Source organism: Aspergillus stella-maris (assembly GCF_047715825.1).
Source record: "Aspergillus stella-maris strain CBS 113639 unplaced genomic scaffold BDV14scaffold_76, whole genome shotgun sequence".
NCBI classification, from domain to species: Eukaryota; Fungi; Ascomycota; class Eurotiomycetes; order Eurotiales; family Aspergillaceae; genus Aspergillus; species Aspergillus stella-maris.
The window spans coordinates 130,925-154,135 of record NW_027396870.1 but is presented as its reverse complement, the minus strand read 5'-3'; the positions used below and the strand labels follow the sequence as shown (position 1 = coordinate 154,135).

The 23,211-nt window shown below is 51.3% G+C and overlaps 10 protein-coding genes across 10 annotated transcripts; 6 read left to right on the top strand and 4 right to left on the bottom strand.

Annotated features, from left to right (window-relative positions):
* Positions 1 to 301: 301 nt before the first annotated feature.
* Positions 302 to 642, bottom strand: BDV14DRAFT_182236 (uncharacterized protein; the record flags this gene model as incomplete). Its single annotated transcript, XM_073770194.1, has 1 exon — positions 302 to 642. The coding sequence occupies one exon, from the start codon at positions 637 to 639 to the stop codon at positions 439 to 441; it is 201 nt and encodes a 66-aa protein (XP_073623648.1). The 3' UTR covers positions 302 to 438.
* A 1,460-nt stretch (positions 643 to 2,102) lies between these two features.
* Positions 2,103 to 4,108, top strand: BDV14DRAFT_139846 (folliculin domain-containing protein). The gene is made up of 2 exons (XM_073766318.1): positions 2,103 to 2,328; positions 2,609 to 4,108. The coding sequence occupies exons 1-2, from the start codon at positions 2,317 to 2,319 to the stop codon at positions 3,974 to 3,976; spliced, it is 1,380 nt and encodes a 459-aa protein (XP_073623647.1). The 5' UTR covers positions 2,103 to 2,316; the 3' UTR covers positions 3,977 to 4,108.
* On the top strand, positions 4,109 to 4,505 carry BDV14DRAFT_139841 (uncharacterized protein). The gene has a single exon (XM_073766317.1). The coding sequence runs from the start codon at positions 4,241 to 4,243 to the stop codon at positions 4,463 to 4,465; it is 225 nt and encodes a 74-aa protein (XP_073623646.1). The 5' UTR covers positions 4,109 to 4,240; the 3' UTR covers positions 4,466 to 4,505.
* A 928-nt stretch (positions 4,506 to 5,433) lies between these two features.
* Positions 5,434 to 10,226, bottom strand: smc4 (condensin subunit SMC4). The gene is made up of 5 exons (XM_073770193.1): positions 9,709 to 10,226; positions 6,713 to 9,642; positions 5,912 to 6,664; positions 5,784 to 5,861; positions 5,434 to 5,732 (listed from the first exon to the last, which is right to left on the bottom strand). Exons 1-5 carry the CDS (start codon positions 10,136 to 10,138, stop codon positions 5,631 to 5,633), a joined length of 4,293 nt encoding a protein of 1,430 aa, XP_073623645.1. The 5' UTR covers positions 10,139 to 10,226; the 3' UTR covers positions 5,434 to 5,630.
* Positions 10,227 to 10,340: 114 nt separating this feature from the next.
* Positions 10,341 to 11,823, top strand: BDV14DRAFT_182227 (ELYS family protein). Its single transcript, XM_073770192.1, has 3 exons — positions 10,341 to 10,574; positions 10,635 to 10,864; positions 10,918 to 11,823. The coding sequence occupies exons 1-3, from the start codon at positions 10,421 to 10,423 to the stop codon at positions 11,476 to 11,478; spliced, it is 945 nt and encodes a 314-aa protein (XP_073623644.1). The 5' UTR covers positions 10,341 to 10,420; the 3' UTR covers positions 11,479 to 11,823.
* A 581-nt stretch (positions 11,824 to 12,404) lies between these two features.
* On the top strand, positions 12,405 to 13,852 carry BDV14DRAFT_204542 (FG-nucleoporin nup42; the record flags this gene model as incomplete). The annotated part of the gene is made up of 2 exons (XM_073774541.1): positions 12,405 to 12,478; positions 12,529 to 13,852. 2 exons carry the CDS (start codon positions 12,405 to 12,407, stop codon positions 13,850 to 13,852), a joined length of 1,398 nt encoding a protein of 465 aa, XP_073623643.1.
* A 360-nt stretch (positions 13,853 to 14,212) lies between these two features.
* Positions 14,213 to 14,745, bottom strand: S10a (40S ribosomal protein uS10; the record flags this gene model as incomplete). The annotated part of the gene is made up of 3 exons (XM_073771680.1): positions 14,213 to 14,297; positions 14,354 to 14,577; positions 14,704 to 14,745. The coding sequence occupies 3 exons, from the start codon at positions 14,743 to 14,745 to the stop codon at positions 14,213 to 14,215; spliced, it is 351 nt and encodes a 116-aa protein (XP_073623642.1).
* A 382-nt stretch (positions 14,746 to 15,127) lies between these two features.
* BDV14DRAFT_182223 (ASCC2 family CUE domain-containing protein) lies at positions 15,128 to 17,548 on the top strand. Its single transcript, XM_073770191.1, has one exon. It carries the CDS (start codon positions 15,393 to 15,395, stop codon positions 17,463 to 17,465), a length of 2,073 nt encoding a protein of 690 aa, XP_073623641.1. The 5' UTR covers positions 15,128 to 15,392; the 3' UTR covers positions 17,466 to 17,548.
* On the bottom strand, positions 17,542 to 19,883 carry BDV14DRAFT_139744 (fatty acid desaturase). Its single transcript, XM_073766316.1, has 2 exons — positions 19,223 to 19,883; positions 17,542 to 19,164 (listed from the first exon to the last, which is right to left on the bottom strand). The coding sequence occupies exons 1-2, from the start codon at positions 19,411 to 19,413 to the stop codon at positions 17,715 to 17,717; spliced, it is 1,641 nt and encodes a 546-aa protein (XP_073623640.1). The 5' UTR covers positions 19,414 to 19,883; the 3' UTR covers positions 17,542 to 17,714.
* On the top strand, positions 19,525 to 22,305 carry BDV14DRAFT_139699 (phosphoribomutase PRM15). The gene is made up of 10 exons (XM_073766314.1): positions 19,525 to 19,776; positions 19,839 to 19,883; positions 19,960 to 20,038; positions 20,091 to 20,410; positions 20,458 to 20,476; positions 20,523 to 20,532; positions 20,583 to 20,766; positions 20,813 to 21,102; positions 21,154 to 21,830; positions 21,902 to 22,305. The coding sequence occupies exons 1-10, from the start codon at positions 19,762 to 19,764 to the stop codon at positions 22,060 to 22,062; spliced, it is 1,800 nt and encodes a 599-aa protein (XP_073623639.1). The 5' UTR covers positions 19,525 to 19,761; the 3' UTR covers positions 22,063 to 22,305.
* Positions 22,306 to 23,211: the final 906 nt, after the last annotated feature.

Below are 23,211 nucleotides of genomic sequence, written 5' to 3'. Positions count from 1 at the left end.
CAATTCCTCATTTGTATAATCCAGGATATCAAAGCCTTCTCCTGATATGGTTGCAATGCATTCCGCTTTGTAGTAGCTGGTGTGGCTGGCGATTTTGCTTTTAACAGGCGGCTTCGTAGCGTTGTTGGAGACACCTTGAAATCACGCGCAATTTTCGTGATATTCATGTTTCTTTTCGCGTTTTTTTGTGCCTGGGCAAAAGCAACAGCCTCAGCCAATAAGGTTGCATTGTATTCAGGTGATTTAGGCATGTTGTGGTTGTGAATAGCTTCAAAATATTTAAAAGCATGAAAAACGACGAAGAATGCGTGGTTACGAAGAAAGCGTGGCGCACCCAAAAGCGAAAGCGGTGGGTGGGCAGAAAGGCACTGATACAGGGCTGCATGGTGATGCAAGAACGCTGTTCATATGATGGCGCCAAGGCTAGGAACAGGCAGGCTATACTTTGTCTGTCAGTAGTTGGCTCTCCACCGGACGGGTTTCGGAGGAAATGCCGGTGATCGCTGGACAATGGTGATTTGGGCTCAAGTGAACTATCACATTCCTTCGAACCAGAGTATGGCACGATAAGATGATGGCCACTGCAGCCCAAAGCCATAAAAGGCCAGGAAACAGGAAACAGGAATGTGGCGGTCGCATCCCGCACCCGGCCCAAGGAGCAAGGATCCCTGCCTCCAGTGGTTGCTTATTATTGACTAATATACATGCATGCATGCAGATAGCGTATGCAGAGGAATCACATCCCTTCAGCCGCTTCCAGCACTGGCTAATCGGAGCCTGGGGGTCCTCATCGGTCGTCCGCACGGGATGGCCTTATCAACAGAGGGCGGCGTTGCCTTGGAAATTGGTCAGCCCATCCCGTGCAGGATCGAGCTATGGATGGTGAGAATGGTGAGAAACTGAGAAAGCTGAGGAATGGGCGTGTTCAGTTTCGTCGACTGCGTACATAGGAGATAGTCCGTAGTCAATGGGGAGAGTCCCGACGGAGCCGACATGTGATGAGTGCTTCCTTAGTCCATCTCCGAATCCGTCCCACCTATCCATGCAGTCGGAACCCCAAGGAGGCGTCATTCTTGAACTGCACATTATTATTCGGTCTGATTGTCAGAATGATCAGCTGTTACTTTTTCTTTTTCTCGATACAAGTATCATTCAGTGAAGATGATACTCGGTACTCAGTGATAGGTACCAGTACGGAGCAAGCTGAGCCGGTGGAGCAGTAGGTGTGATTGACTTCTTCCTTTCCTGTTCTACAACGCTTCCATTGCGTAAAACTTGGGCTAGCGTACCGCCGTTCCAGTGCTTCGGGAGTATGGTTAACATCCTGTATTCCATTCCCCAGTTCCTCCATCCTCATCCTCATCCTGCAAGTGCGGCCGCATATTGGCTGTCCAACTGGCGCAGTCCCTTCCCTTGGGACCAATTAATTGCGGTGCATTAGGCTGAAGGCCGTTTTCTGTCGGGCTCCAGTGCGGAAAGGGGGATCTCTGCCATTCCCCGATACGATAGCTCACCTTCCACGAGGTAAGGTAGCAATACTTGGGTTCTGAATGTTTTCTTTATCGACCAGCCCCTTTTCTTATCACAGAGCATGAAGAGTCCAGAGTCAAGACACGAACTGCACAAAGTATTGCCTCCGTAGTTCTTCGAGTATGGCACGTTACGATACGGTAAGTGTTGCAAGTCCAGACCGGAGCAGCCGCAGCAGCGGACCAATCAGCATTAGCGTAAAACGGTAAGTCTGGTACGGAGACTCCAGACTCCACTGGCGGGCCCCCCTTCTCACTTTCTCACTCTCAAGACCAGATGCCTCTTTCATTCATAAAGAACTGCTCCTCCATTCTATACCACTTCTCTTGCTCCTCTTTGTCCCCCAGAGGTGACTAGCCCATCTCCGAGAGTACCTTCTTGTACTCGTGAACTCGTCAAATCTCCTCTCTTCCTAGCCACTTATATTCCCCCCCAGGTCTTACTTCCTTACTGCTTTACTCCATATACCCACCCTCCTCTGCCCTCCGCCTGTATCTTCTTCCGCTTCCCCGTCTCTGCTGCAGGAGGCTGGCCTTTGCAGCTTCGACCGACGAATCTCTCTCCAATCCGCTCATACTGTCGCCTAATCTCTTCAGCCACCTTTTGCTTCCTTGGTCCTCGGTCAACGCTGCGTCACTGTCACCCTCTGAACCTTAGGTCAGAAGCTTCGAGCCACCGGGAATAACCGACCGTTCTCCGAGACAGAAAGCCGAGATAGAAAGCATGCATTGCGACTATGGAATAATTCTGTTGCTGGACTGTGTTAGACGTTAATCTGTAGTTGATATGGATTTCATTGTGAGTGTTCCTGTCTTTTCTTGGTTTCCCGGGTTTCGGGTCGCTATGTGATCGCTTGCGTCCTCGTCGCATTCTTCATCTTTGTCCCTATCTGTGGAATCCTACTATCGCAGTTGAACCGGGTAATCTCGCTTCAATGCGTGTCCACAGCGCAGGGATACAACCCCAGAATGTCCATGTGCGACGAGGCGTGCTCTCCTGTACTCCCCGAGTCGTACTTTCCAAGACTCCGGACATGTGTTACGGCTGGATCGGCTAACCATGCTCTTCTATCGCACAGCTTTCCTTGACGCACTTCTGCGAGGTACATGGTCCTACGTCGATCATCTGCTCGCAGGTCCTCCCATTCTCGTGCTCGCAATGCCATCCCCCGAAGCCACCCACGCCGCAGGAGACACCCGCGACTTCCCATGACACTGCCTCGTCTCACAGCTTCCGCAGCAGAAATGCCAACGGTAAAGCATCGCCGGGTTCGAAGCCGTCTACGCGATCAAATGACGACGCCGGCAGTCCGCATAAGATCGAAGACTACCCGTGCTTTTTGAATGGTCAGGCGACCTCGGCTGAAACTCAGAAATTGAACATCCTCGGCGGCGCGGACAGTGACACTTGCGCAAGCTGTAGTTTAACCTTGCCGGATGATGTGAGCAAGCAACTACCTCCTGGAGCTCCGGGCACTGCCCGCAGTGACGGAAAGGGCAAGAATGGCAGCCCTGTTTTGCGATCCAGAGAGGTCGTCAATTCCTGCGGCATAGGCCATTCCGAACCCGAAGACAATGCGCACGACTCTCACACCCATGGGTCGCTTCCGGACTCTCTTCACTCATCGTCTGCTGCATCAGACGTTTCCTGCCACACCCACATCCTCACCTATCTCTCTCTACGGGGCCCGCCAAACCCTGCAGATTACGCCCTTTTACGACGTTCCTCCATCAGAACCCTCAGCTGCGAGCTTCTGCCGCGCGGACTTTCCTCTGGCCCCTTGTGCTTCGGTGACTCCAATGCGGGTTACACCATCGCCTACATATTCCGACTCCCCGATCCAATGGCCCGCGGCAAACGGCGCAGCTATGCACTCGTGGCATTAGCCGGAAAAGATGCGCGCAAGGCGTTCCGTGCTTGTCCAATCATCTGGCGTGCATTTGATCGCATTGCAACCTCAATCTACAACGCCGCTGAGAATTTCCAGGAGGACGAGAAGCGACGGGAAGAGCAAAAGAATGTCGCTAGTCGAGATGGGGACAAGCCTTATACTCCGGTGTCCTCCTTTCTCACCGGGCGCGCCGTAGATCCTGATGGGCAGCGCCGCCGTGGCCAGGTCAGAGCCAGAAATTTGACGGAAATCGTGGGTAATCAATATCTCTTCGCCGAGATCCACGGAAGCTTTGTTGCTCTGCTGCAGCAACTTGGCGCAATGTTTGGATCACCTCCAGTCTCTGACGACCAGTTCATTTGCAGCACCGTGAGTGAAGATGGCGCAACGGGCCACCGCCGTTCTGTGTCATCGACTGTCAGGAAGGGCAAAGAGAAGGTCCAAGCCGCACAGAAAGAAGGCGAAGGTGATTTCGGTCTGTCCAACTTGGATATTTCCTCTGGTCAGGGTCCAAAGCCCATTCCCATTGCACCGCGACGGTCTGTCATGACATAAACCGAATCCACGATCACTAAGGCTGGCTGAGCCCCTTACAACCTTACTACAACCCAACAAACTTACCTCACACGACCACGACTACAATCAGCACGACAGAAATCCTCACCTATTCTATCCTACGCTACCACTGTATTTTCGAACACCAGGAGGATATTTGCACGTTTCTTTCCTTTCTTGTTTTCTTCCGTTTTCACGCATGATATCAACATAGACTACGGTGGCTTTCAAGTTTCAAGTTTCAAGACCAGGAACGGAGTTCGGATGTACTGTATTATTGCAGCAAGCGTTTCTTTTCTTTTCTTCCTGTTTTCCCGGATTTCCTCCTTGTTCTCAATCTTCTTTCCTTTACTTTCAGCATGGATTCTGGATTTTCTTCAACATTCATGGATGGGTGGACAAGCGCTCGGATTATTTCCATTTACATTTCCTTCTGAGTTATTTCTCTTTCTCAAGACTAGAGACGAACGATACGATTCTGGCGTCTAGAATTCTGGCACCATTCGAGGTCCGCTGTCTAGTCCACTTTCTCCTTCTATTTCTTGAGTCACCTCTTCGCCTTGTCCGTTTTAGCTCTCTAATTCTGGTTCTGACTCCGATGTCGTCACGACCGCATGAAACACGCGACATCTTGTGTGTATACTTGTATTATTAGCACTTTTCTCCGCGAACTGAACAACTTGACTGGTTTTTATCTCTTGGTCTTCTTCAGGACACTGGGCATTATCTCTGTTAGTAGTGAGTATTGAGTAGTATACGTAATCCGCGCTTATGACTTTATATTCATATATATACATAACGGCAACGACTATGGTCATAAAGCTCAAGATCCTTAGTGTCACTCACTGAACTCACCACTGCGCTCCGTGATACTACGCACCTATATATAAAAGTATCCTCCATGGCCAAGTACTCCGTATAGTAGAGACAAGAGATACCAGAGTCAAATCCAACAACACTCTACCAGATCAAACCTTATCACCTCCATACTTCCAATTCCCATACATAGATAAACTCCACAAGTAAAGATAAACATAAACATAAACATAAAAAAAAAGCTTATCTCGCATACAAGATCCACGAATCGACAATCGCTATTTCGTCGACGCTTCGCTAATTCTCCGCGGCGTCTCCGCCTTCTCCATGAGTTGCAGCATGCAGGGCTAGAATAGCTTTGAGATAAGGTTAGGATTTAGATAGCACTGCTTGGTTGCTCCACTGTTGATGTAACTTAAGTTACTGACTACTGTAGCTTAAGGTTAACTTGTAGATACATAGGCTTATCATTATCGGTATCTGGTTATTAGGAGTCTTGACTTTGCCGCGGATCTTCATTCAAGGTTGAGTTGGACATGCTCGGTTGGATAAGCTTCATGACCACACCAAGTACCACGCTAAGGTCGATATGTTCTAGGTACCAGGTAAGGACTACGGTAAACAAAGTACAGAACCGGATCATTCTAAGTGAATCATCAAATGCAATCATCATTCCGGCTTTCTGCCGATAGATAAAGTACCTGCTACCAATAGATCGACAAATCTAAAAAGGAAACACATAACTAGGTATGACCCAACCGAAGAAGTACCGCCCAACCCCGTCATGATGTAGTAAATAATAAGAGAAGAAATGATATGTACATATCAAGGTGGGCAATCACCGGCCTGGACCTGTGATATAGTCCTTGTTCTCAATGGTTACGCTCTTGGTCATGTGGCTGACCTTGTAGACACCAACAAGTCGGGATGCGAGTTCGAACTAGGAATGAGCGTTAGTGAGATTCAGGCATTGAATCGAGGTTATGCTTACCATGTTATTTCTGAGAGAGATGACGACAAACTGTGCGTTCTTGGTTCTCTCTTTGATGTAGGAAGCAACGATAGAGACCTAGAATCCGGATTAGAGCAGTATGAGAAAGCGAACGGGTAGAAACTCACATTTCGGAAATCCAAGGCGGCATCAATTTCGTCCATGACATAGAGTGGTGTCGGCTTGTAGTGATGCAGAGCAAACACCAGTGCCAGACTGGAAAGTGTCTTCTCACCACCGGACAAGTTACCAATGTTCTTCCAACTCTTCTTGGGGGGCATGACCGAGAACAGGATACCCTCCGAGAACGGGTCAAGAGAGTCCACAAGTTCCAGTTCGGCATTTCCTCCCATGGTAATCATTTGATACATCTCCTTCAAGCGAAGAGAGATGATACCGAAGCCTTCCATGAAGCCATTCAGACGAGCGGATCGCAAACCATCGAGACGAGATTTCGCGCTGTCCCGGCCAGCGAGAGCAGTTGCGAGATCAGCCGAACGCGACTCGTGCTCGGCAGCTCTGCGACGGTATTCCTCGATCACAGACAAGTCGATTGAAGAGTTCTGAGTCTTCTCTTCGAGAGCGGCGATGGCTGCCTTCAAAGAATCCTTGTTCATCTCGTTCAGCTCGTCCTTGGTGTAAGTTTGAAACTCGTTAGGCTGCTGCTCTTCGCCCAAGTCGCTAACGTTTTGCAGAGTCAGCTTGCTCAGCTTCTCCTGCCAGTAACGGCTGCGTTTCTCGTTCTCCGAAAGCGCCTTCTGGTTCTCCTCTAGCTTGTTGCGCATCTCGATCTCAGTTGCTCGAGTTTCATTCAACTCTGCAACCTTCTCATCCAACTCGGTCTTGACAGTCTTGAGCTCAGCTTTCTTGGTGTCGAGGGCCTAATGGCCGTTAGCTACGAATCCGATACCTTTAATGGGGAAACTCACGTCTTGTGCCTCATCCACCTTCTGCTTCCAACCAGACGCGTCTTCGGCTTGGTTGGCGACATCCTCATTTAGCTTCTCGAGATCTTGGGCAACCTGGGCAAGCTCGTTTTCGGCATCGGTTCGAGACTTTTCATGCTTCTTAATAAGCTTCTCGTTCTTAGACTTTGCAATCTCGGCGTTGGAGATCTCGTCTGACAGAAGGCTAATCTGTTCCTTGAGTCCGTCGACCTTGGCCTTCTGGCTGCGTAATCTAACACCACCAACTTCCATGATCTTGTTTTGGAGTGCCTGGATCTCTTCCTCAATCCCGCCTTTCTGGGAACGGAGATCTTCAATCTGCTCTTCGATACCAGCAATTTGTTCTTCCAGAGCCTTGACCCTGCTGGCATCTGTCTTTGAGGGCTTGTGCGCCGCACCCAATTCTTCAACTCGTCGCTGAGCATCGACAAGACTGCGTTTTGCACTGTCAATCTCGAGTGTGATTTTCTGGATCTTTGTCTCCGCCCGAGGAATCTCCTCGGTCTTCTCTCGCAGAGCTGCTTCAACCTGACGCTGCTTTTCCTGGAAGCGCTGGAACTTCCGCTCCATCTCTTCAAGGTCGCTCTCCATCTGAACCAACTGCTCCTTGCTGATATCGCCAACTTGCTTAGAAGACATCGCACCACGGGCAACTCGGGTGCCACCACCGCTCATTGTACCGGAAGTATCGATAAGCTGACCATCAAGGGTAACGACTCTCCATCTCCTGGCACCGTAAGCAATTCTGTTGGCTTGCTCAAGGTCTTTGGCAACCAAAGTGTTCTGCATTACACTGTAGAAAGCAGGGGCAAACTTCGGGTCCTTTGGCTTCACGAGATCGAAAAGGCGAGGCACATTGTCGGGAGTCAGGATGGAATTCAAGTCACGCTTAGGAAGACGGTCAAGAAGAATGAAGTTGGCACGACCCAGGTTGTTCTTCCGCAGATAGTCGATACACTGCTGCCCGACTTCGACAGTATCGACGACCATGTTCTCGAGTGCAGGGCAAGCCGTTGAGATGGCCACATCGTACTTCTCGTCAATAGTACCAAGATTACCGAGCCGGCCGTGGAATCCTTCAATACGGCCAGATTCCTTCAGACGCATGAGTCCAGTCAACACACTTCCGCGATTTTGCGTGCTTGCGACAGTAGCGCGAGCCTCCTCAGCCTTCTGTCGAGCGTTAGACACGTGGGATCGGACATCAGGCTCCTTGGCGCTATATTTCTTGAGGTCGTTTTCCAGCTGTGTGACCTCTTCATCGAGATTAGCGCGCTGGGCCTTTGATTCTTCTAGGTCCTCTTCTTTTCGGGCGATGTTCTCTTCGATCGACGAGATCTTTGATTGAGCTTCTTCGAGCAGGACCGCACCAGCGTTACTCTTCTCGCGGAGAATGTCAAGCTCACTCTGAGCCACAGCCAAAGCGGACTGCTGTTTGTTGATTTTCTCGTCCCATGGCTCCAGAGACTTCTGCTTGGCGCTGATCTGATCAGATAGCCCTTGCGTCTTCCCTTTTAGTCCCTCACGAATGGTCGTCAGCTCCTGCTCCTCCACTTCAACCTCTTTCTCAAACTCCGCGGTCTCCTTGCTCTTCTTCTCAATGTCGTCACTGTGTTTCTCCACCAAACTTTGGCATTCGGACAAGGCGTGTCTTGCAGTTGTCATGGTCTTTTCCAGCTTCTTCTGCTTCCCAACCAAGAACTTCTTCTTCTCTTCAAACTTCACGGACTCCTTGTCGTACTTGGCCATTCCCTTTGCCAATTCCTGCGTCTCCTTCTCCATGCGTTCGTATTCCTTGGTAGCACGCTTGTAAACCTTCTCGATTTCCTTGATCCCGGATTCGTTGTCCTCGTGCTTTTCAAGTTCAAGGTTCAGGAGCTCTTGCATCTGGAGAATTGCCTCTTCTGTGACACGGAGGTTATCTGCACACTCATCGATGTAGATTTGGTATAAAGCCGACTGTTTCTGCGCGAGTTCGTTCTCCTCACGGAGGTAGGCAAGGGCTGTGTCCTTCTTGTCCACCAGAGCAGTCTTCTCCTTTTCGACGTGCTGAACGCGGTTGTTCTTTTCGACGCATACATCGTTCAAGGTTTCGAGTTCGGCTGCCGCTTCTTCAATGGGTTGCTTGTACTTCGACGTACCGATTATATCTTCGAGATACTCTAAAAGGCCGTCTTCGTGCTCGCTGGCGGCTTTAGGTTTCATTTGAGCGATCGACTCAACTTCACCTTGGAGAATCAGGAAACGCTTGTGGTCGAGGTCAATGCCACGTTCGCGAAGGAGGGTCGTCACTGTCGTAAAGTTCGTCTCTTTCCCGTTCATGTAATATTTGCTGGAGTTGTTCTTAAACGCCTTGCGAGAGATGATCAGTTGGGAATCTGGTACTACTTCATGCTCCCCACCGGGGAGATCAAAGATTTCTTGAAAATACACCTCAACCTCACAGTAAGGTAGGTTCGGGTGATTGGCCGAGTTATGAATCAAAGCGGAGATCTTGCCTTGTCGCATCTTGCTGGCTCGGAAACCGAAAACGAATAACAACGCATCGATAACGTTCGACTTTCCGGATCCGTTGGGTCCGACGACGGAGGAGAATGAAGCATGGAACGGTCCTACTACCTGTTTTCCTGCGTAACTCTTGAAGTTATTCAGAACTAACGTGGTAATCATGAGGCGGCTTTTGGGACCTTGGGGTTCCTCAGGCACCGCAGGGCCGAGGGTACGCGATTTCATCATGATATCCATCGGCTTCTCTAGGACCGTCGAGTTCGGGTTTATTATGGAGATTTGCGACTTCGGCTCTTCGGCAGGCTTCGCCGGGGACTGATTCACCGCGGAATCCGTGATATCGGCGAGCGGGGGGACACTTTCTCGCTCGGGGCGCGGTTGGGTTTGGGGCGAAAGCGAGGGCTCTGGAGTTGGCAGTGAGGACTTTTCCGGGTTGGGTGTAGAGGAGACACGACTCTTGCGGGCCATACTTTTTCTTTTCATTGCCGCGGCGCGCGAAGGAGATTCGGGCTCTTCAGGCTCCCTACTCTTTCGCTTTATCGCTGTATTCGGGGAGGGCGAGTCACCCTCATCTTGCGCGCTCGCGACTGAGTCCCCTTCTTCGCTGGGGTCAGCGACGGACGACGTCTCGGACGGCTCGGTCGTCTTGGACTTTCGTGATCTTCGGGGTGGTTGTGCAGTGGGCGTCTCGGATGTCAGTCGTCTGCGCGACGCTCTGACAGGAACCTTCTTTTGAGGCATTGGCGTAAACTCTTCTTCGTCTTCATCGTCCTCGTCGGGGTTCGATGGGGTGGGGGTAACGTTTCCGGGGTCCTCTGATTCGGAAGTTTCCTCGACGACATAGCTCCTCCGGGCGGCTGCGGACCGCCGAGAAGGTCTACCTCTTGTGATAGAGGCCATTGTGGTGGTATTATATGATAGAGATAAGGTATCGCATCAAGGCGCACGGGGGCGTTGAAAGCCGATGCGGTGGTGTGGGTTGAAGTTGAGGAAGCGATTGGGAAAGTGGGTTGTTTACATAGCAGCCAGAATAGGAAAGGTGTTGTTTTCTGCCACAACAACTTCGCTGTGGAATCACTATCATATGACATACCGCCCAGCGTATCGATACCATTAACCATCGCGAAGAACAGTAGAACTTGCGAAAGTCGAGAGCAGCAAATCGCAAGCTCAATTTTCAAAATGGCCCCTTGGGAGGAATTTGAGTCTATCTTCTCTTTCAACAAGAATTTTACGTACGATGGCAAAGTCATTGAGCAAATTCTCTCCAATCGCCGTGCGCTAGACAACCAACTCTTCGCCGACAGGCTACTAGAGCTTCTTGGTGTTCCAGCAGGTATATTCAGTCTCCCCTAATTTCCAGATTGAGTAAGCATTAACGCTTGAGAACCTCTAGTCACGAAGCTATACCCGCCTATCTCAAACTCAGATCTCCGAACCCTCATCCGCCATATTGTATCCTCAGAGCTCGACATCCACCACAGGCAGAGCTTGATTTACTACATCCTCAAGGACTGCCGCGCTCCAAGTGATGCGGCTACACAGTTCGCAAGGAAATGCCACTTGCCCGAAAAATATAGGCTCTTCATAGAGGGGCTCTGGAACCTCGATCGGCTTGAATTCAAGGTACAATTCTAGATTGAGGCATTGCGCGCTGTCAATTGCTAACGGGGTCTTAGCGAGCGATTGAATACCTTACCGAACCCTCCATTATCCCAACTTTCCCCGACGAAATTCTATACGCACTCACCCTCTCGCACATCCCAAGACATGATGACAGCCTTGTCATGGCCTACTACCTTACAGTCAACCCGCCATTGACGTCCGAGAAAGCCCAACGTGCCTTCATGGAGACCTTGTGCCGGGCCAGTATTACAGGGGCGTTCTATTTCACACGTAAACATCATGATGCTCTTCGCCAAAGCTATCTTGCGCAACTCATCGAGTTCGTCCATAAAACAGACGCCGGCCAACTGAGAAGCAGACGGGCGATGGAACTGATAGACCTCCCGTTTGATGATCAAGAGGAGGAATGGTTTGAGGATGCTCTACTCCGTGGCAAGGCAAAGACGCTACATGGCGCGAAGGACACCGTGATGATGCGCCGCCTCGCAACGGGAAAGACGACAGGGCTGTCTACGGAGCTGGAATCACTGAGTGGAAAGAAGATCGATGGCTTGAACTGGGATACGCTCAAACAGAGCATAGAGCCCACGCGGACATCTGCTAGCAGAGGGTAATCCTAAATTAGGCAAAACAGCAAGAAGTTTTCATGATACCTGTGGTTTGAGCGGGCGTTGGCTGGGATAATTGCATTATTTTCTAACTTTTATAAGCATTTATGTGCCATCGGAGGAGCTCCCAAAGGTTGCATAGCTGCTGCTTCTTCATCTGACAGGCTTGAGCCATTTAAAATACTGTTCTATGTAATTTGGTCAATAAATAACCATGTATTTATTCACATGGCAGAGAAATGGCTGTCTGGGAGCTTGCATATGATCCTCACATGGTAGTGTAAAATACCGATACATAATGGTACGCCCACTCACTAAGCTCGTTCCGATCCACTACGCATCTGCGCCCGGAAATGGCGTATCGTCACGTAAACGAACCTCATTCATCAAAAGCAAAGGACTGATCAAACCTTGAGAAAGAGTGAATGAGCTCTTTCGGCAAATACTGAAAGCCACCATTGATAAAAAAAGGTCCTTTCCTCTAAAACGAACTCGCACTTTTATTCAAACCTCTGGATGATCAAAACCTGCAAGAAGATCTCCAGAACCACTCCCTCGCGTTGAGCAACCATAGCTCGCGCCCTCGAAGCAAGGCAACATGGTAGTTTGCAATTTCTTCCTGCAGAACCGGTGCAGATATGGGAGTAAGAACAACCAAATGTCGATATGTACTTGAGATCCTAGTTTACTGACGGTTTCAGATCGCTGCAAGTATGAGCACCCTGGCCAACAACAACAGCAACAGGGCTTCACTAGCGGCAACCGTTTTGGTGCCCTATCATCGGGAGGCGGCAGTGGCTTTGGCAGTAAGTCGTTTGCTCCCTTATGTTTCTTATGGCGTTGCTTCCATCGAGTGTAGTCGATTCTGTCTCCTGGGACTTGTTGTCTACCAGCCTCTAAGTCAACACGCTCGAAGAAGCATTTACTTTACCATGTCCAAGACTAATGCTTCGACAGATCGTGCCTCTTCCGGGCAAACTCAACAATCTAAGCAAGAGCCGGCCAAGTACGTTCCATTTACCCATCTATCTGGAGCTACCAACTAACGTCACCCAGCTACGGTGTAACCGTCGAAGACATCAAAGCCGACTTGATTGCTGGCAAAGGACGGCCCGACTGGATCTTTTCCTGCTATGGACCTGGGAAAAATGCCCCTAAGCAGCTCTTCGGGGGTCCTGATCGAGAGAAGAGTTTCGAAGAGCTTCGATTGCGACACTATGAAGCCGCTGCCACTGGAAACCCTGGCCCGGCAATCCAAGAGGCCGAGAACCTATACAGCGTCGCCGTCAATCAGATGGAAGTTGTATTGAAGAACCTCAACGAAGCTGTGCGATATGTGGTCGACGGCGAAAAGGAACACCCAAACAGAATTGATGTTTGCAACGGCAAGGCATGGCCAGGTGCCGGTCAGACCTCAACATTCAGTTCAGCATCCGCATTTGGAGCCCCCGGGTTCAGTCAACAGGCGCCCGCTCAATCCGCCTTTGGTAACCCAGCCTTTGCCCAACCATCACAGCCTTCTGCTTTCAGTCAACCGTCTGCTCTAGGGCAGACTTCTGGCTCTAGCTTTGGTCAACCAAGCGCTCTAGGCAGCTCGGCTGGGTTTGCCAAACCTACATTTGGCCAGCCCGGTCAACCCAGCTTCGGCCAGCCTAGTCTCGGTCAAGGTCAAACCACTTTCGGACAGCCTTCAACAATGGGAGCTTCGCCATTCGGTCAAGCTTCCAGTACCGCGTCACCCTTCTCTCAGGTCTCCGCGCCATCAAGTCAGCCCTCCGCGTTCGCACAAGGAACATCTTCTACATTCAGCCAGCAATCAGCCCCCTTAACGACAAGCACCTTCGGCCAGCCATCACATCCAGCAAACCCCTTCGGCCAACCCGCCCAACAAGCCGCCAACCCATTCGGCGCCACAGCACAACAGCAAAACAACACGTTCGGCCAGCCGCCACCAGGCCCCATAAGCTCGGCAGTAACACCCACAAGCGCAAGAGCACCCGCTCCTGGGGCCCTACTACCCCTGAAAGTTGAAAACGACCTCAACCCCCTCCCCCCTCTAGACGGCCCAACAGAATACAACGGCCCGCAAATACCGAACACCAATCGCAAGCAATTGACTTGCTGGAAGGGCCAGCCGGTAAAGTACATCAACAAAGAGCCGTGCTATCTGCATCCAGAGGACGCGAAAACGTGGGTGCGCATCTTCTTTCCGCATGGGCCGCCTGGGCAGGCAGAGCTTCAGGATGCGCAGGCTTCGGCAGAGAAGTATACGCCTGAGGTTCAGGCGCAGTATGAGTACTTTGTGCAGAATGGGGCGTTTAAGGATGGGATTATTCCGGCTGTGCCTCCTAAGACGGAATGGGTTAGTTTTGAGTTCTGAAGTTAATAGCTAGCTAGGGGTATTTTTTGGAGGAAGTATCATTGTATCAACCTTGCGAGCGAGTCAACAGCGGCTTGCATTGTACCAATCGGAATGGATAATGACGTTATGAGCCTACAATACTACAGCAACTACAAACTACTCAAATATAAACAAGGCAACCAGGAGTAAATGTTTCCAAGCTTTTCCATTTTTATGCCTGGTTTTAACGGGTATCGAAGCCGATCTGATCCTTGTAGAACCAGATCTTCAGCAACATCGAGCCCATCGTCAACTACACTACCACCAACCCAATCAAGAGTTAACGGCAGCGCCAGTCCTCCGATCCTCTCATTCCAGAGCAGAACGGCGGGAACTGATTTAAGCGGCAATGGTGACCTCAACCTCAACACCAGCCTCGATGTTGATGATGATCTGCTTGACGGTCTCGGTGGGGGCGAGGAGGCTGGAAACAAAATCAGTACAAGGCACATCATGTAGCTTGGGAGTCGGGGTACATACTCGATGAGACGCTTGTGGATGCGCATCTCGTACTTGTCCCAGGTCTTGGAACCCTCACCGTTGGGGGTCTTACGGGTGGAGATGTTCAGGGTCTTGGTGGGCAGACGGACGGGGCCCTTGACCTGGAGGGACTTGGAGCGGGCACGCTCAATGAGAGCAGCGCAGACGGACTCCAGGGAGGCGACCTTGCGGGAAGTGAGGGTGATGCGGATCTTGTGGACCTTCTATAGGGCGGAAGAATGGTCGTTAGCAGGTGTCTCTTTGTATAAATCGCGCTGTATGACCATGTCGCAAGCTCCGGTTGAGCAAAGCAAATCTTGATCAAATTAAGGGAAGTGTAGGCAACGTACAGGGCCCTCGCCGAAGTCCTTCTCCTGCTTGTTGTAAGACATATTGACTTGAGTGTGCGGTTAAGAGACCGGGATTGAGATTGCTGCTTCAAATGATTAGCGCCTGGCGGGAAACAAAAGGAAGGAAAGAAAACGTACTGCAGATGAGGCTGGATGCCAATCAAGACCTGAACTTCGGGGCTCGGTAAGGTGATGATGGCTCTTACTGAGGGATGGTCGTCGTTGAAGTGGATGCGATCAAAAAGTTTCGGTCAATTGCGTTGTGCGGGTGCAAGTCTTGGCGCTCGCCTATCTGGTGCTAACCGCTTCCAGCACGGGCCAATCAGCTGTATTGTTACTGTAATGGGTTACGGCACGTGATTTCAGTTCAACACCAGCTTTAGAGTTGAGAGCATTAAGAGAGATATCTATTCTGTATTTGATTCCTATATTGAACAAATCAGTATCATCAAGTCAGGTTTTGACTTGCCGTGGCGCAGCTGGTGACTCAGTAATCAAAGCGGCGGCCGAATACGGAAAGGTGGGCTGGAACTGGATCGTCTCTTGGTTGTTGCAGACACCGGATAGCAAAGGTGAATCATTATGACAGAGGGAACAGATCTATATGAAAGCTACAGCCTCATCCTACACCACTACAGCCCCTGATCAACTCATCTACGGCCCATCCTACTCTACCCCGTTGTCCGGCCATGACAACACTGCCGCCACTAGCTCCACTCCCTCCGCCAGAGGTGCAGAGGTCCATACCATCGGAAGAATGGGAGCTATATCTCGATGCATGGATACTACTTTTGGGAGCCCGGTTAGAGACTTCAGAGTCAAAGTTCAAAGATTCAGCAGGCAAGGATGAATCAGCCGTTCTTTTCTTGTCTTCATTCTACCACCAACTCGCCTCATCGCGGGGCAATGCTTTACAGCATGGAGCAAAGGCTAGAACATTACGAAAACTGTGTTTCCTTCTGACGAGAAGGACATTATTGGAGATTACGCCGCCACCGTCGGATCTGCTGGAATGGACGTACCTCAGCGAGTTGAGCTGCTGCTATCCGTCGAGCGCGGCATTGAAGAAACTCCTGTCTGATGCATGGCTTAAGCATGAGGGTGCTATCACATCAAGTCTGGAGAAAGGCAAAGCTTCGATCATCGTACAGCTGTCGTCGAAAGACACGGGCAGCGTATCCAAGGCTATCGCCAATGTCCGGCTGTTGACCATTTTGGCGTCCTCGCTCCCAGTGTGCGGACATGTGCTTATGGCTGGGTCCGACTTTCTGGATACCCTTGCAGAAGCGTATTCAGCGCACAAGATGGAGGATATTCGCAAGTCATTGGTGGCCAATATCTACGTTGGCCTGACCTCGCTACTAAAAGGCTCGAAGCCGAACCTCAGTCTTCTACTGGACCAGCTTTTCAGTCTGAAAGCCAGCGCTGGCGTGGGAACGCCGAAAATGAAGAAGGAGCCTACGCTCCTCTCAGATGTCATTTGCAGCTCAGACCTTTTGACCAGGCTAGAGAGATATCTTACCGGATGGCCGCAGAAACGCGGACAGGACCTCGTCACAAGCCTACGTGCATATCAAAACGAGTCAAGGTCATTTCATCATCGATATCAAAAACCGAAGAAACGAGTCGACAAGGGCAAAGGCCGCGCATCAGACCTCCCAGCAATAGAAGAGGTGCACGCCCATAGAATGTCCCTGATCACCCAAATCCAAGACCTGTTCCCAGACCTTGGATCAGGCTACATCGTCAGACTCCTAGACCACTACGGCGACAACCCAGAAACAATAATAGCCCACCTTCTCGATGCCTCTATACCACCCGAACTCCAAAACCTGGGTATATCAGAGCAACTCCCTCCCATCTCAACAACACAGCACGATCCCCTCCCACCAAAATCAACTCGTCCACTCTCCCATTCGCAACCAGCCCCAATCCCAGACCGCCGCAATATCTTCGACAACGACATCGACCTCGCAGAACTAGCCCGCTCCAACGACCCCTCCGCAAAGACAAACCTACGCTTCGGCCGCGCAAACGCTACACAAACAGCCGACGACATCCTCGCCGACAAATCAAACCACACCGCCAACAAAGCAGCTATCCTCTCCGCCCTCGCAACATTCGACTCAGACGACGACGAGCGAGACGATACATACGATGTCGCAGACGTAGGCGGCACCATTGACTCAGGCGAACAAGACGCAGACGCCCGCTCCAGAGCCGACGAATTAGACCTTACCCTGCTAAAGGCCTTCAAGTCAAACCCCACCATCTTCAACAGGGATAGCGCAACGCGCCGCTCTCAGCCTCGCGATACACTCAAGCGCGAGACGGGCCTAACAGACGAAGCACTGGAAGGCTGGGCCGTTATGCTCCAGCGTGACCCCGCACGTTTCGCGAAGCTCGAAAGTAAACTTGCGCTTTTGGCTGGCGGGGCCGCTGGGTCAGGTGGTGGGCTTGCGCAGCCTGAGATCAAGCCGACGTCATACCGGAGATCGAAGGGTGATGGGGAGGATGGGAGCGGGACTGAAGGGGACTCGTCCTCAGCGTCTAGAGGACGCGGCGGCGGCCGTGGTCGTGGTCGTGGTCGAGGACGAGGAGGAGGCGGTGGTGGAAGGGGAGGAGGAACCTCTGGAGACCAGGGCCAGAACACGGCAGTCTCGCACCAGAGAAAGGAGCAGAATAAGGCTAGTCGGGCGAATCATAACCGGCGGTCGCAGAGAGCGAAGAAGGTTGCTAGGGCTGGTGGGTTGGTTGGGTAGTACATATCTTAGCTGGAATACTAGACCTCTATGAATGCACATGTATTACGAACATGGTCATTTCCATAGATTTTAATTGATATTCAAGTACAATCTAGCAGTATTAGGGGGCATTATCATAAAGGCTTCGTATTTACACCAGCGCAGGGTGACATTGATATTCACCAGGTGAATAAGGCGCTGTAAGTTGCAGACAGATATGTTCCGGAACAAATCTAGCTAAAGAGCGTGCGTCTGTGTAATTGGCAATCAATGGTCGGAGAAGACACCCTGCTCAGCAGTATGCTTCCTGCATTCCTCCAAGATCCGTACTTGCTTCGCAACATCGCCAAGCTTCCCAATAACCTCCTTGTTCCCATCTGTGAAGGTAAACAGCGCATACGGAATGCCCGTATCCTGGCAGAACTCTAAGACCAACTTCTGGGTGCGACGCAGGTTGTGGCGCGGGATACGCGGGTAGAGGTGGTGGATAGCCTGGAACTGGAGACCACCGTGGAAGAAATCCAGCCACGTCGGGCAGTCGACGTCCATGGTTGTGCGGAGCATCTTCTGCGGGAAGGATTCGTGCTCGCCTAGATCGGCAGTCGACATGGCGAAGTGAGAGAGCGTGATCTGGACATGGACGGGGGCTGTGACCATGTGCGAGATGAGGAGGTAGTTGAAGACGGTCCCCCAGGTGGGCAGGGAGCCAAGGACGCCGTAGCCGAACCAGGTCCAGAAGAAGATTTGCCCGGTGATCTCGAACCAGCGGTGCCACCAGGCAGGACCTTTTCTTGGGCCTTGACCGAGAATAAGGTATTCCCAGCTAAGTCGGTAGAGGTTGAAGCGGCCGAAGAGGAGGATCGGGTAATAGAGGTAGTTTTGGTATTTGAGCATGAAGTTGGAAAAGGCGTCGAAGTACATGATACGGTCGTAGTAGGTGCTTCGGAGGCTATCAAAGAACCGGTGGGTGATGGCGAAAAAGGGCATATGTTCGATGTCTGGATCGTGTTCGGGCTCGTTGGTCACGATGTGATGAACGTTGTGGCTTCTCTTCCACCAGCCGAGACTTAATCCTCCAAGGTAGTCGGCAACGAACATCCCAATTGTGCTATCAACGTGATACCGGTGTGTAATGCCAATGTGACCTGCATCATGGGCAGTGAAGACAAGCTGGTGCCAGAAACAGCCAAGGAAGAACGCTGAGAGCATATACCACTGCGTGCGCAGGAAGAAGTAGGACAAGCCAGCGAACAAAGTATACCGGCAAGCTTCGATGAAGTATGAGAAGTAATTGCAGTTGTACAGTCCTTCCGCTTCAATCCGTTTGTTCAACTCGCGGTATCGGTGCCTAATGTCCTCCTGCGTCTTGGTATCGGTCGAGGGATACTTGGCGGTGTCGAAGACGATCTCCTGCCGCGTCCGGGCGTCGAGGAAAGAAGGCTTCGGTTCGGAGGATTCATCTGGGGTCGAGACGGAGGTTTCGGAGGATGTGGACTGTCGGCGAGCTCCAGGGGCAGCATCTACCGCATCGAAGATCGGCGACGGGGGTTGGGACTGGCCGGAGGTGTCATCTTCGGCTTCGTCGGTGTCACCGGCTTCATCGTTGTATGGACGAAACTTTCCACCCTGAATTGGAGGCCGGAAGTTTATCCAAGGCCCTTGGATGCGACCAATCTGGAAGGCCAGCATGCGCTGACGAGCTTCTATAGAGTGTAGTCTTTGGCTGTCTGTTAGGACTTGCGGTGTCAAGTCGCGACGGGCGGCGGAGGACGTACGCATTGATTTCGTCTGTGGCATCCTTTCCTACCATGTGTTTGATGGACTTGTCTCCTCCGGGATGGAACTTGATCCACGAGTCGACCTTGAGGACGCGATCGTCGAAGATGATAACATGTTTCCCTTCAGCGATCTGGCCTTCAATGTAGCGGCGCGAGAGGAGCGCGTCTCTGCCGGGTTTGGGAGACATTTTGCGGAGTTGGAGGTGTATAACGTTGGGCTTAGTAATTACCTCATGGTACAGGGTCGAAGTATAAAGTGACAAGTGGTAAGTGACAAGTAGTAACGTAGAAGTTGGAGGTAAGAAGAAGAAGACAAGTCTCGACCGGAGAAAGAAAGGCAGCGGGGGTGAAACGTGCGGTCTCGAGGATCAGACGACGATCGTTCCTCCATCATTCCATTCCATTTCCACATTTCCACTCGTCAAGAATCAATCCACTCTTGGTCTGTCTTCTAGCGTCTGGTCGACTGCTGTTATTCTTAGCTTCCTCTTCCTCCTCCCCCTCACTACGCTGAATTCCTCATCATACGACCCATCATGGCCTCCCTCGAGGTAATTCTATCGATCCAGCTCGCTTTCCAATGCAAACACTGAGCCTCGGTCTGATTTTGTAGGATTCTCTCTCCCCGCTCATTCAGAAATGGCTCGAGTGGGACCAGGTCAGCTCATCTTTAATATTCCCCTAGGCTCAAGGCCTAGCTCTCGAGTGTCAGCTAGCTAATCAATGTCGCGCAGGATCCCTCGACCCGCTCGGAAATCGAACAGCTCCGAGACTCGAGGCAGGCCGCTGAGCTCGAGAAGCGCCTTCGGAAGCGTGCGCATCGCTCACACAAGCTACTAGCCGAGCCCTCGCTAATATAGAATAGGCATTCAGTTCGGCACCGCTGGCCTGCGCGGCCGCATGGCTGCTGGTTTCTCATGCATGAACTCTCTGACTGTCATTCAAGCGTCGCAGGGCTTGGCCAAGTATCTGCGGGACAACTATGCGGAGGACGTGTCCCGCGGGGTGATCATCGGTCACGATGCCCGCCACAATTCTGCCAGATTCGCGGTATTGGCCGCCAATGCATTCATCGCGCAAAAGATTCCTGTTTACTTCTACTCAGGGCCGGCTGTTACTCCTGCCGTGCCTTTCGGCGTGACTGATATGCGCGCCTTGGCGGGTGTCATGGTCACAGCGAGTCATGTAAGTACCTCAATCATTGTTGCCGGAGCTCGGCTAATAGTATACAGAACCCAGCGCAAGATAATGGTGAGCTCGCCGCGATGTTTTGATGTTTCTCTGCTAACTTTGTCAGGCTACAAAGTGTCTGGTTCCACCTTCCAGCGTTTCATTTTCCAATCCTAACTTCGTTCAGTTACTTCAAGAATGGCTGCCAGATCAACTCGCCTATGGACAGGGAAATATCTGATTCGATCGAGCGGAACCTTGCGCCATGGCCCAATGCCTGGACCGACTCACCACCAGCCAGCGATCTCTTCCACCCTAAATTCTACGAGCAACTGCTGCCGCGCTATACCACTCGAGTCTGGCACTACTCGGTACACACCCTCAATTCTTTGCCTGGAGGCATACTAATCGTTTTAGAAATCAACCGTACAAGACTGGAGATACCCGAAACCGTTCGTTTACACGCCCTTGCACGGCGTCGGAGGACTGGTGCTTCCAGCTCTATGCCGCTCGTTAGGTATCACCGATTTCACAACGGTAAAAGAACAAGCAGAGCCAGATCCAAAGTTCCCAACATTGCCATTCCCGAACCCGGAAGAAAATGGAGCCCTAGATCTTGCGGTAGAAACGGCGGACCGAGAAGGTAAAACGCTCATCATCGCTAACGACCCAGATGCCGATCGATTCGCTGCGGCTGAAAAGGTTGAGTAAGTAACACCTCTACTCTCGCAGCAGAATGATCATGCTGATTTTGGTAGTGGATCCTGGTTCTTCTTCACCGGTAACCATATGGGTGCTCTTCTTGCATCTCATCTTTTCGACTCGCTAGAGAACATAGATACCGATACTCGGGTAGCGGTTTTGAACTCGGCAGTTTCATCAACCATGCTTGAGAAGATGGCAAAGGCTCGGGGCATCCTGTTTGAAGAATCTCTCACGGGCTTCAAATGGATGGGCAACACGTCTCGCAAGTTGGAGGAGTCAGGATACTATGTCACGTTCGCATTCGAAGAAGCCCTCGGCTACATGTTCCCAGAAGTTTGCTACGACAAGGACGGAATCACAGCAGCTATGATTTTCCTATCAGCACAAGCGAGATGGGCGACGCAAGGCCTCACCCCATACACTAAGCTGCAACAATTATTCGCGGAGTTCGGACACCACGAGACCCTCAATAACTACTTCCGATCGCCGAACCCAGAAACAAGCCTAGCCCTGTTCGACGCAATTAGAGCCGGCCAGTTCAAAAATGAAATGAAATTAGGCCCTTTTAAGGTCCTCCGATGGCGAGACATGACAGAGGGCTATGACTCTGGCACAGAAGACAAGAAGCCACAGCTCCCTGCAGACAAGAGCAGCCAAATGCTGACCCTCTGGCTTGACCGCGACGTGCGCTTCACAATTCGCGCATCGGGCACAGAAGCCAAGGTGAAATGTATGTTGTCCCTTTGCCAATCATGCAGCACTTGCGCTCGCAATTTTACCAACCAGCGCTAACCTCCGTAGACTACATCGAAAGCTGTGGCTCCTCCAGCAAGCAGGCCATCGACGCCGTCTGTGACACCCTCCGCGCAGTCATCAAAGAATGGATCCAGCCGTACGCCCCGTTGTTGACATACAGCAACCAGCTGAATACGTCGTCAGGCCATGTGCTGCAGCTTGGCTAGGCTGGACGATTGATCAAGCTATAAAAACTATATTATATATCCCGGTGTCCATGTTCATCTATATCTTTTTGGGCGTCTCCCATCAACGAAACTAAATAGAATGCTCTTTACCGCTCTTTTAATGGTTTAGTTAACTCCATAATGCATAACGGATGCTCGCATAGAATTCTTTTGCCCGGCAGATCTGGTCAAGGATATACCCAGATCAACCACGCAAACCAACACATCAGTAAATCCCCAAGTCGCACAGGATACTAATGCCGTCCAGGGTTTTATTCACAACCAACCTTCCTGCACACTGCAGTGGGAGGGATCCTGGCCCAGAGCATTTTCATTGCCCAGTCCCTTCAATTACCTTTCGGTACCGTAAACGCAGTATTGCCCGGCGTAGGTATATTTAAAATAGATTCACCATCCCCAACATTGTTTCCTCAACATCAGGTCTCCAGGTCCCTTTCCTTTTCTTTCCTGCCACTGGGACCTGAATGGCCATTCGGTATCTCAGTTCTAGTTCACGCCCGGGCCTTGTCGACAAGCACCAACCTGACACTCGAAATCTTCAAGAACCAAAGTCAAAGTCAGACTCAGATCCAGATCAGGACGCTCATCTCGACACGGAGGATTCAGATACTGAAAGCGACACAGATACAGTATCAACAATCTCCATCCCTCGATCTTTTCCGCCTCAACTTGAACCGTCAACAGATCTTATACCTCTAGACTCTGCCCGCACCTCTTCCTCCTCCTCTTTCTCCTCCGCCCCAATGTTCGGAACAGCTGGAGGCTGCTCCCGCCGTCCAAGGACGGACAAGTATACAGAGAGGACGGAGAAAATGTACGTACTAAATACCTACCCTTCTGCTTTCTTCTTCGTCTCTCATTTATATGTTCTCCACGAAGCTAATACCATTCCTCTTATATCCTATAGCTGGTCAACAGACGACTACAGACCCACCCGCATGCACCGCTCCCACGCCTACGGACACACCCATAACCACAACCACGGATACCACTCTAGTCCCTCCCGCGGACGCAGGCACGCCCATGCCCAGACCCACGCGCATGCAACAGCCCACGCATGCGCATCGTCTTCGCCCTCGTCTCCATGCGCTCATGGCCACGATCAATACCAAGCCAATGGCACCCGCG

Bases quoted from the DNA above. Each gene is read 5' to 3' on its own strand.
- smc4 (XM_073770193.1), bottom strand. From the start codon at position 10,138: ATGGCCTCTATCACAAGAGGTAGACCTTCTCGGCGGTCCGCAGCCGCC. The intron at 9,643-9,708 runs GTATGGCCCGCA...TGCCAACTCCAG, and splicing joins CGCGGCAATGAAAAGAAAAA to AGCCCTCGCTTTCGCCCCAA. The intron at 5,733-5,783 runs GTAAGCATAACC...GCTCATTCCTAG, and splicing joins TCTCTCTCAGAAATAACATG to TTCGAACTCGCATCCCGACT.
- BDV14DRAFT_139699 (XM_073766314.1), top strand. The intron at 19,884-19,959 runs GTCAGCTCATCT...AATGTCGCGCAG, and splicing joins AATGGCTCGAGTGGGACCAG to GATCCCTCGACCCGCTCGGA. The intron at 21,103-21,153 runs GTAAGTAACACC...TGATTTTGGTAG, and splicing joins GCTGCGGCTGAAAAGGTTGA to TGGATCCTGGTTCTTCTTCA.
- BDV14DRAFT_182223 (XM_073770191.1), top strand. From the start codon at position 15,393: ATGACAACACTGCCGCCACTAGCTCCACTCCCTCCGCCAGAGGTGCAG.
- BDV14DRAFT_182227 (XM_073770192.1), top strand. From the start codon at position 10,421: ATGGCCCCTTGGGAGGAATTTGAGTCTATCTTCTCTTTCAACAAGAAT. The intron at 10,575-10,634 runs GTATATTCAGTC...GAGAACCTCTAG, and splicing joins GCTTCTTGGTGTTCCAGCAG to TCACGAAGCTATACCCGCCT. The intron at 10,865-10,917 runs GTACAATTCTAG...ACGGGGTCTTAG, and splicing joins TCGATCGGCTTGAATTCAAG to CGAGCGATTGAATACCTTAC.
- BDV14DRAFT_139744 (XM_073766316.1), bottom strand. From the start codon at position 19,413: ATGTCTCCCAAACCCGGCAGAGACGCGCTCCTCTCGCGCCGCTACATT. The intron at 19,165-19,222 runs GTACGTCCTCCG...AGACAGCCAAAG, and splicing joins GCCACAGACGAAATCAATGC to ACTACACTCTATAGAAGCTC.
- BDV14DRAFT_139841 (XM_073766317.1), top strand. From the start codon at position 4,241: ATGTACTGTATTATTGCAGCAAGCGTTTCTTTTCTTTTCTTCCTGTTT.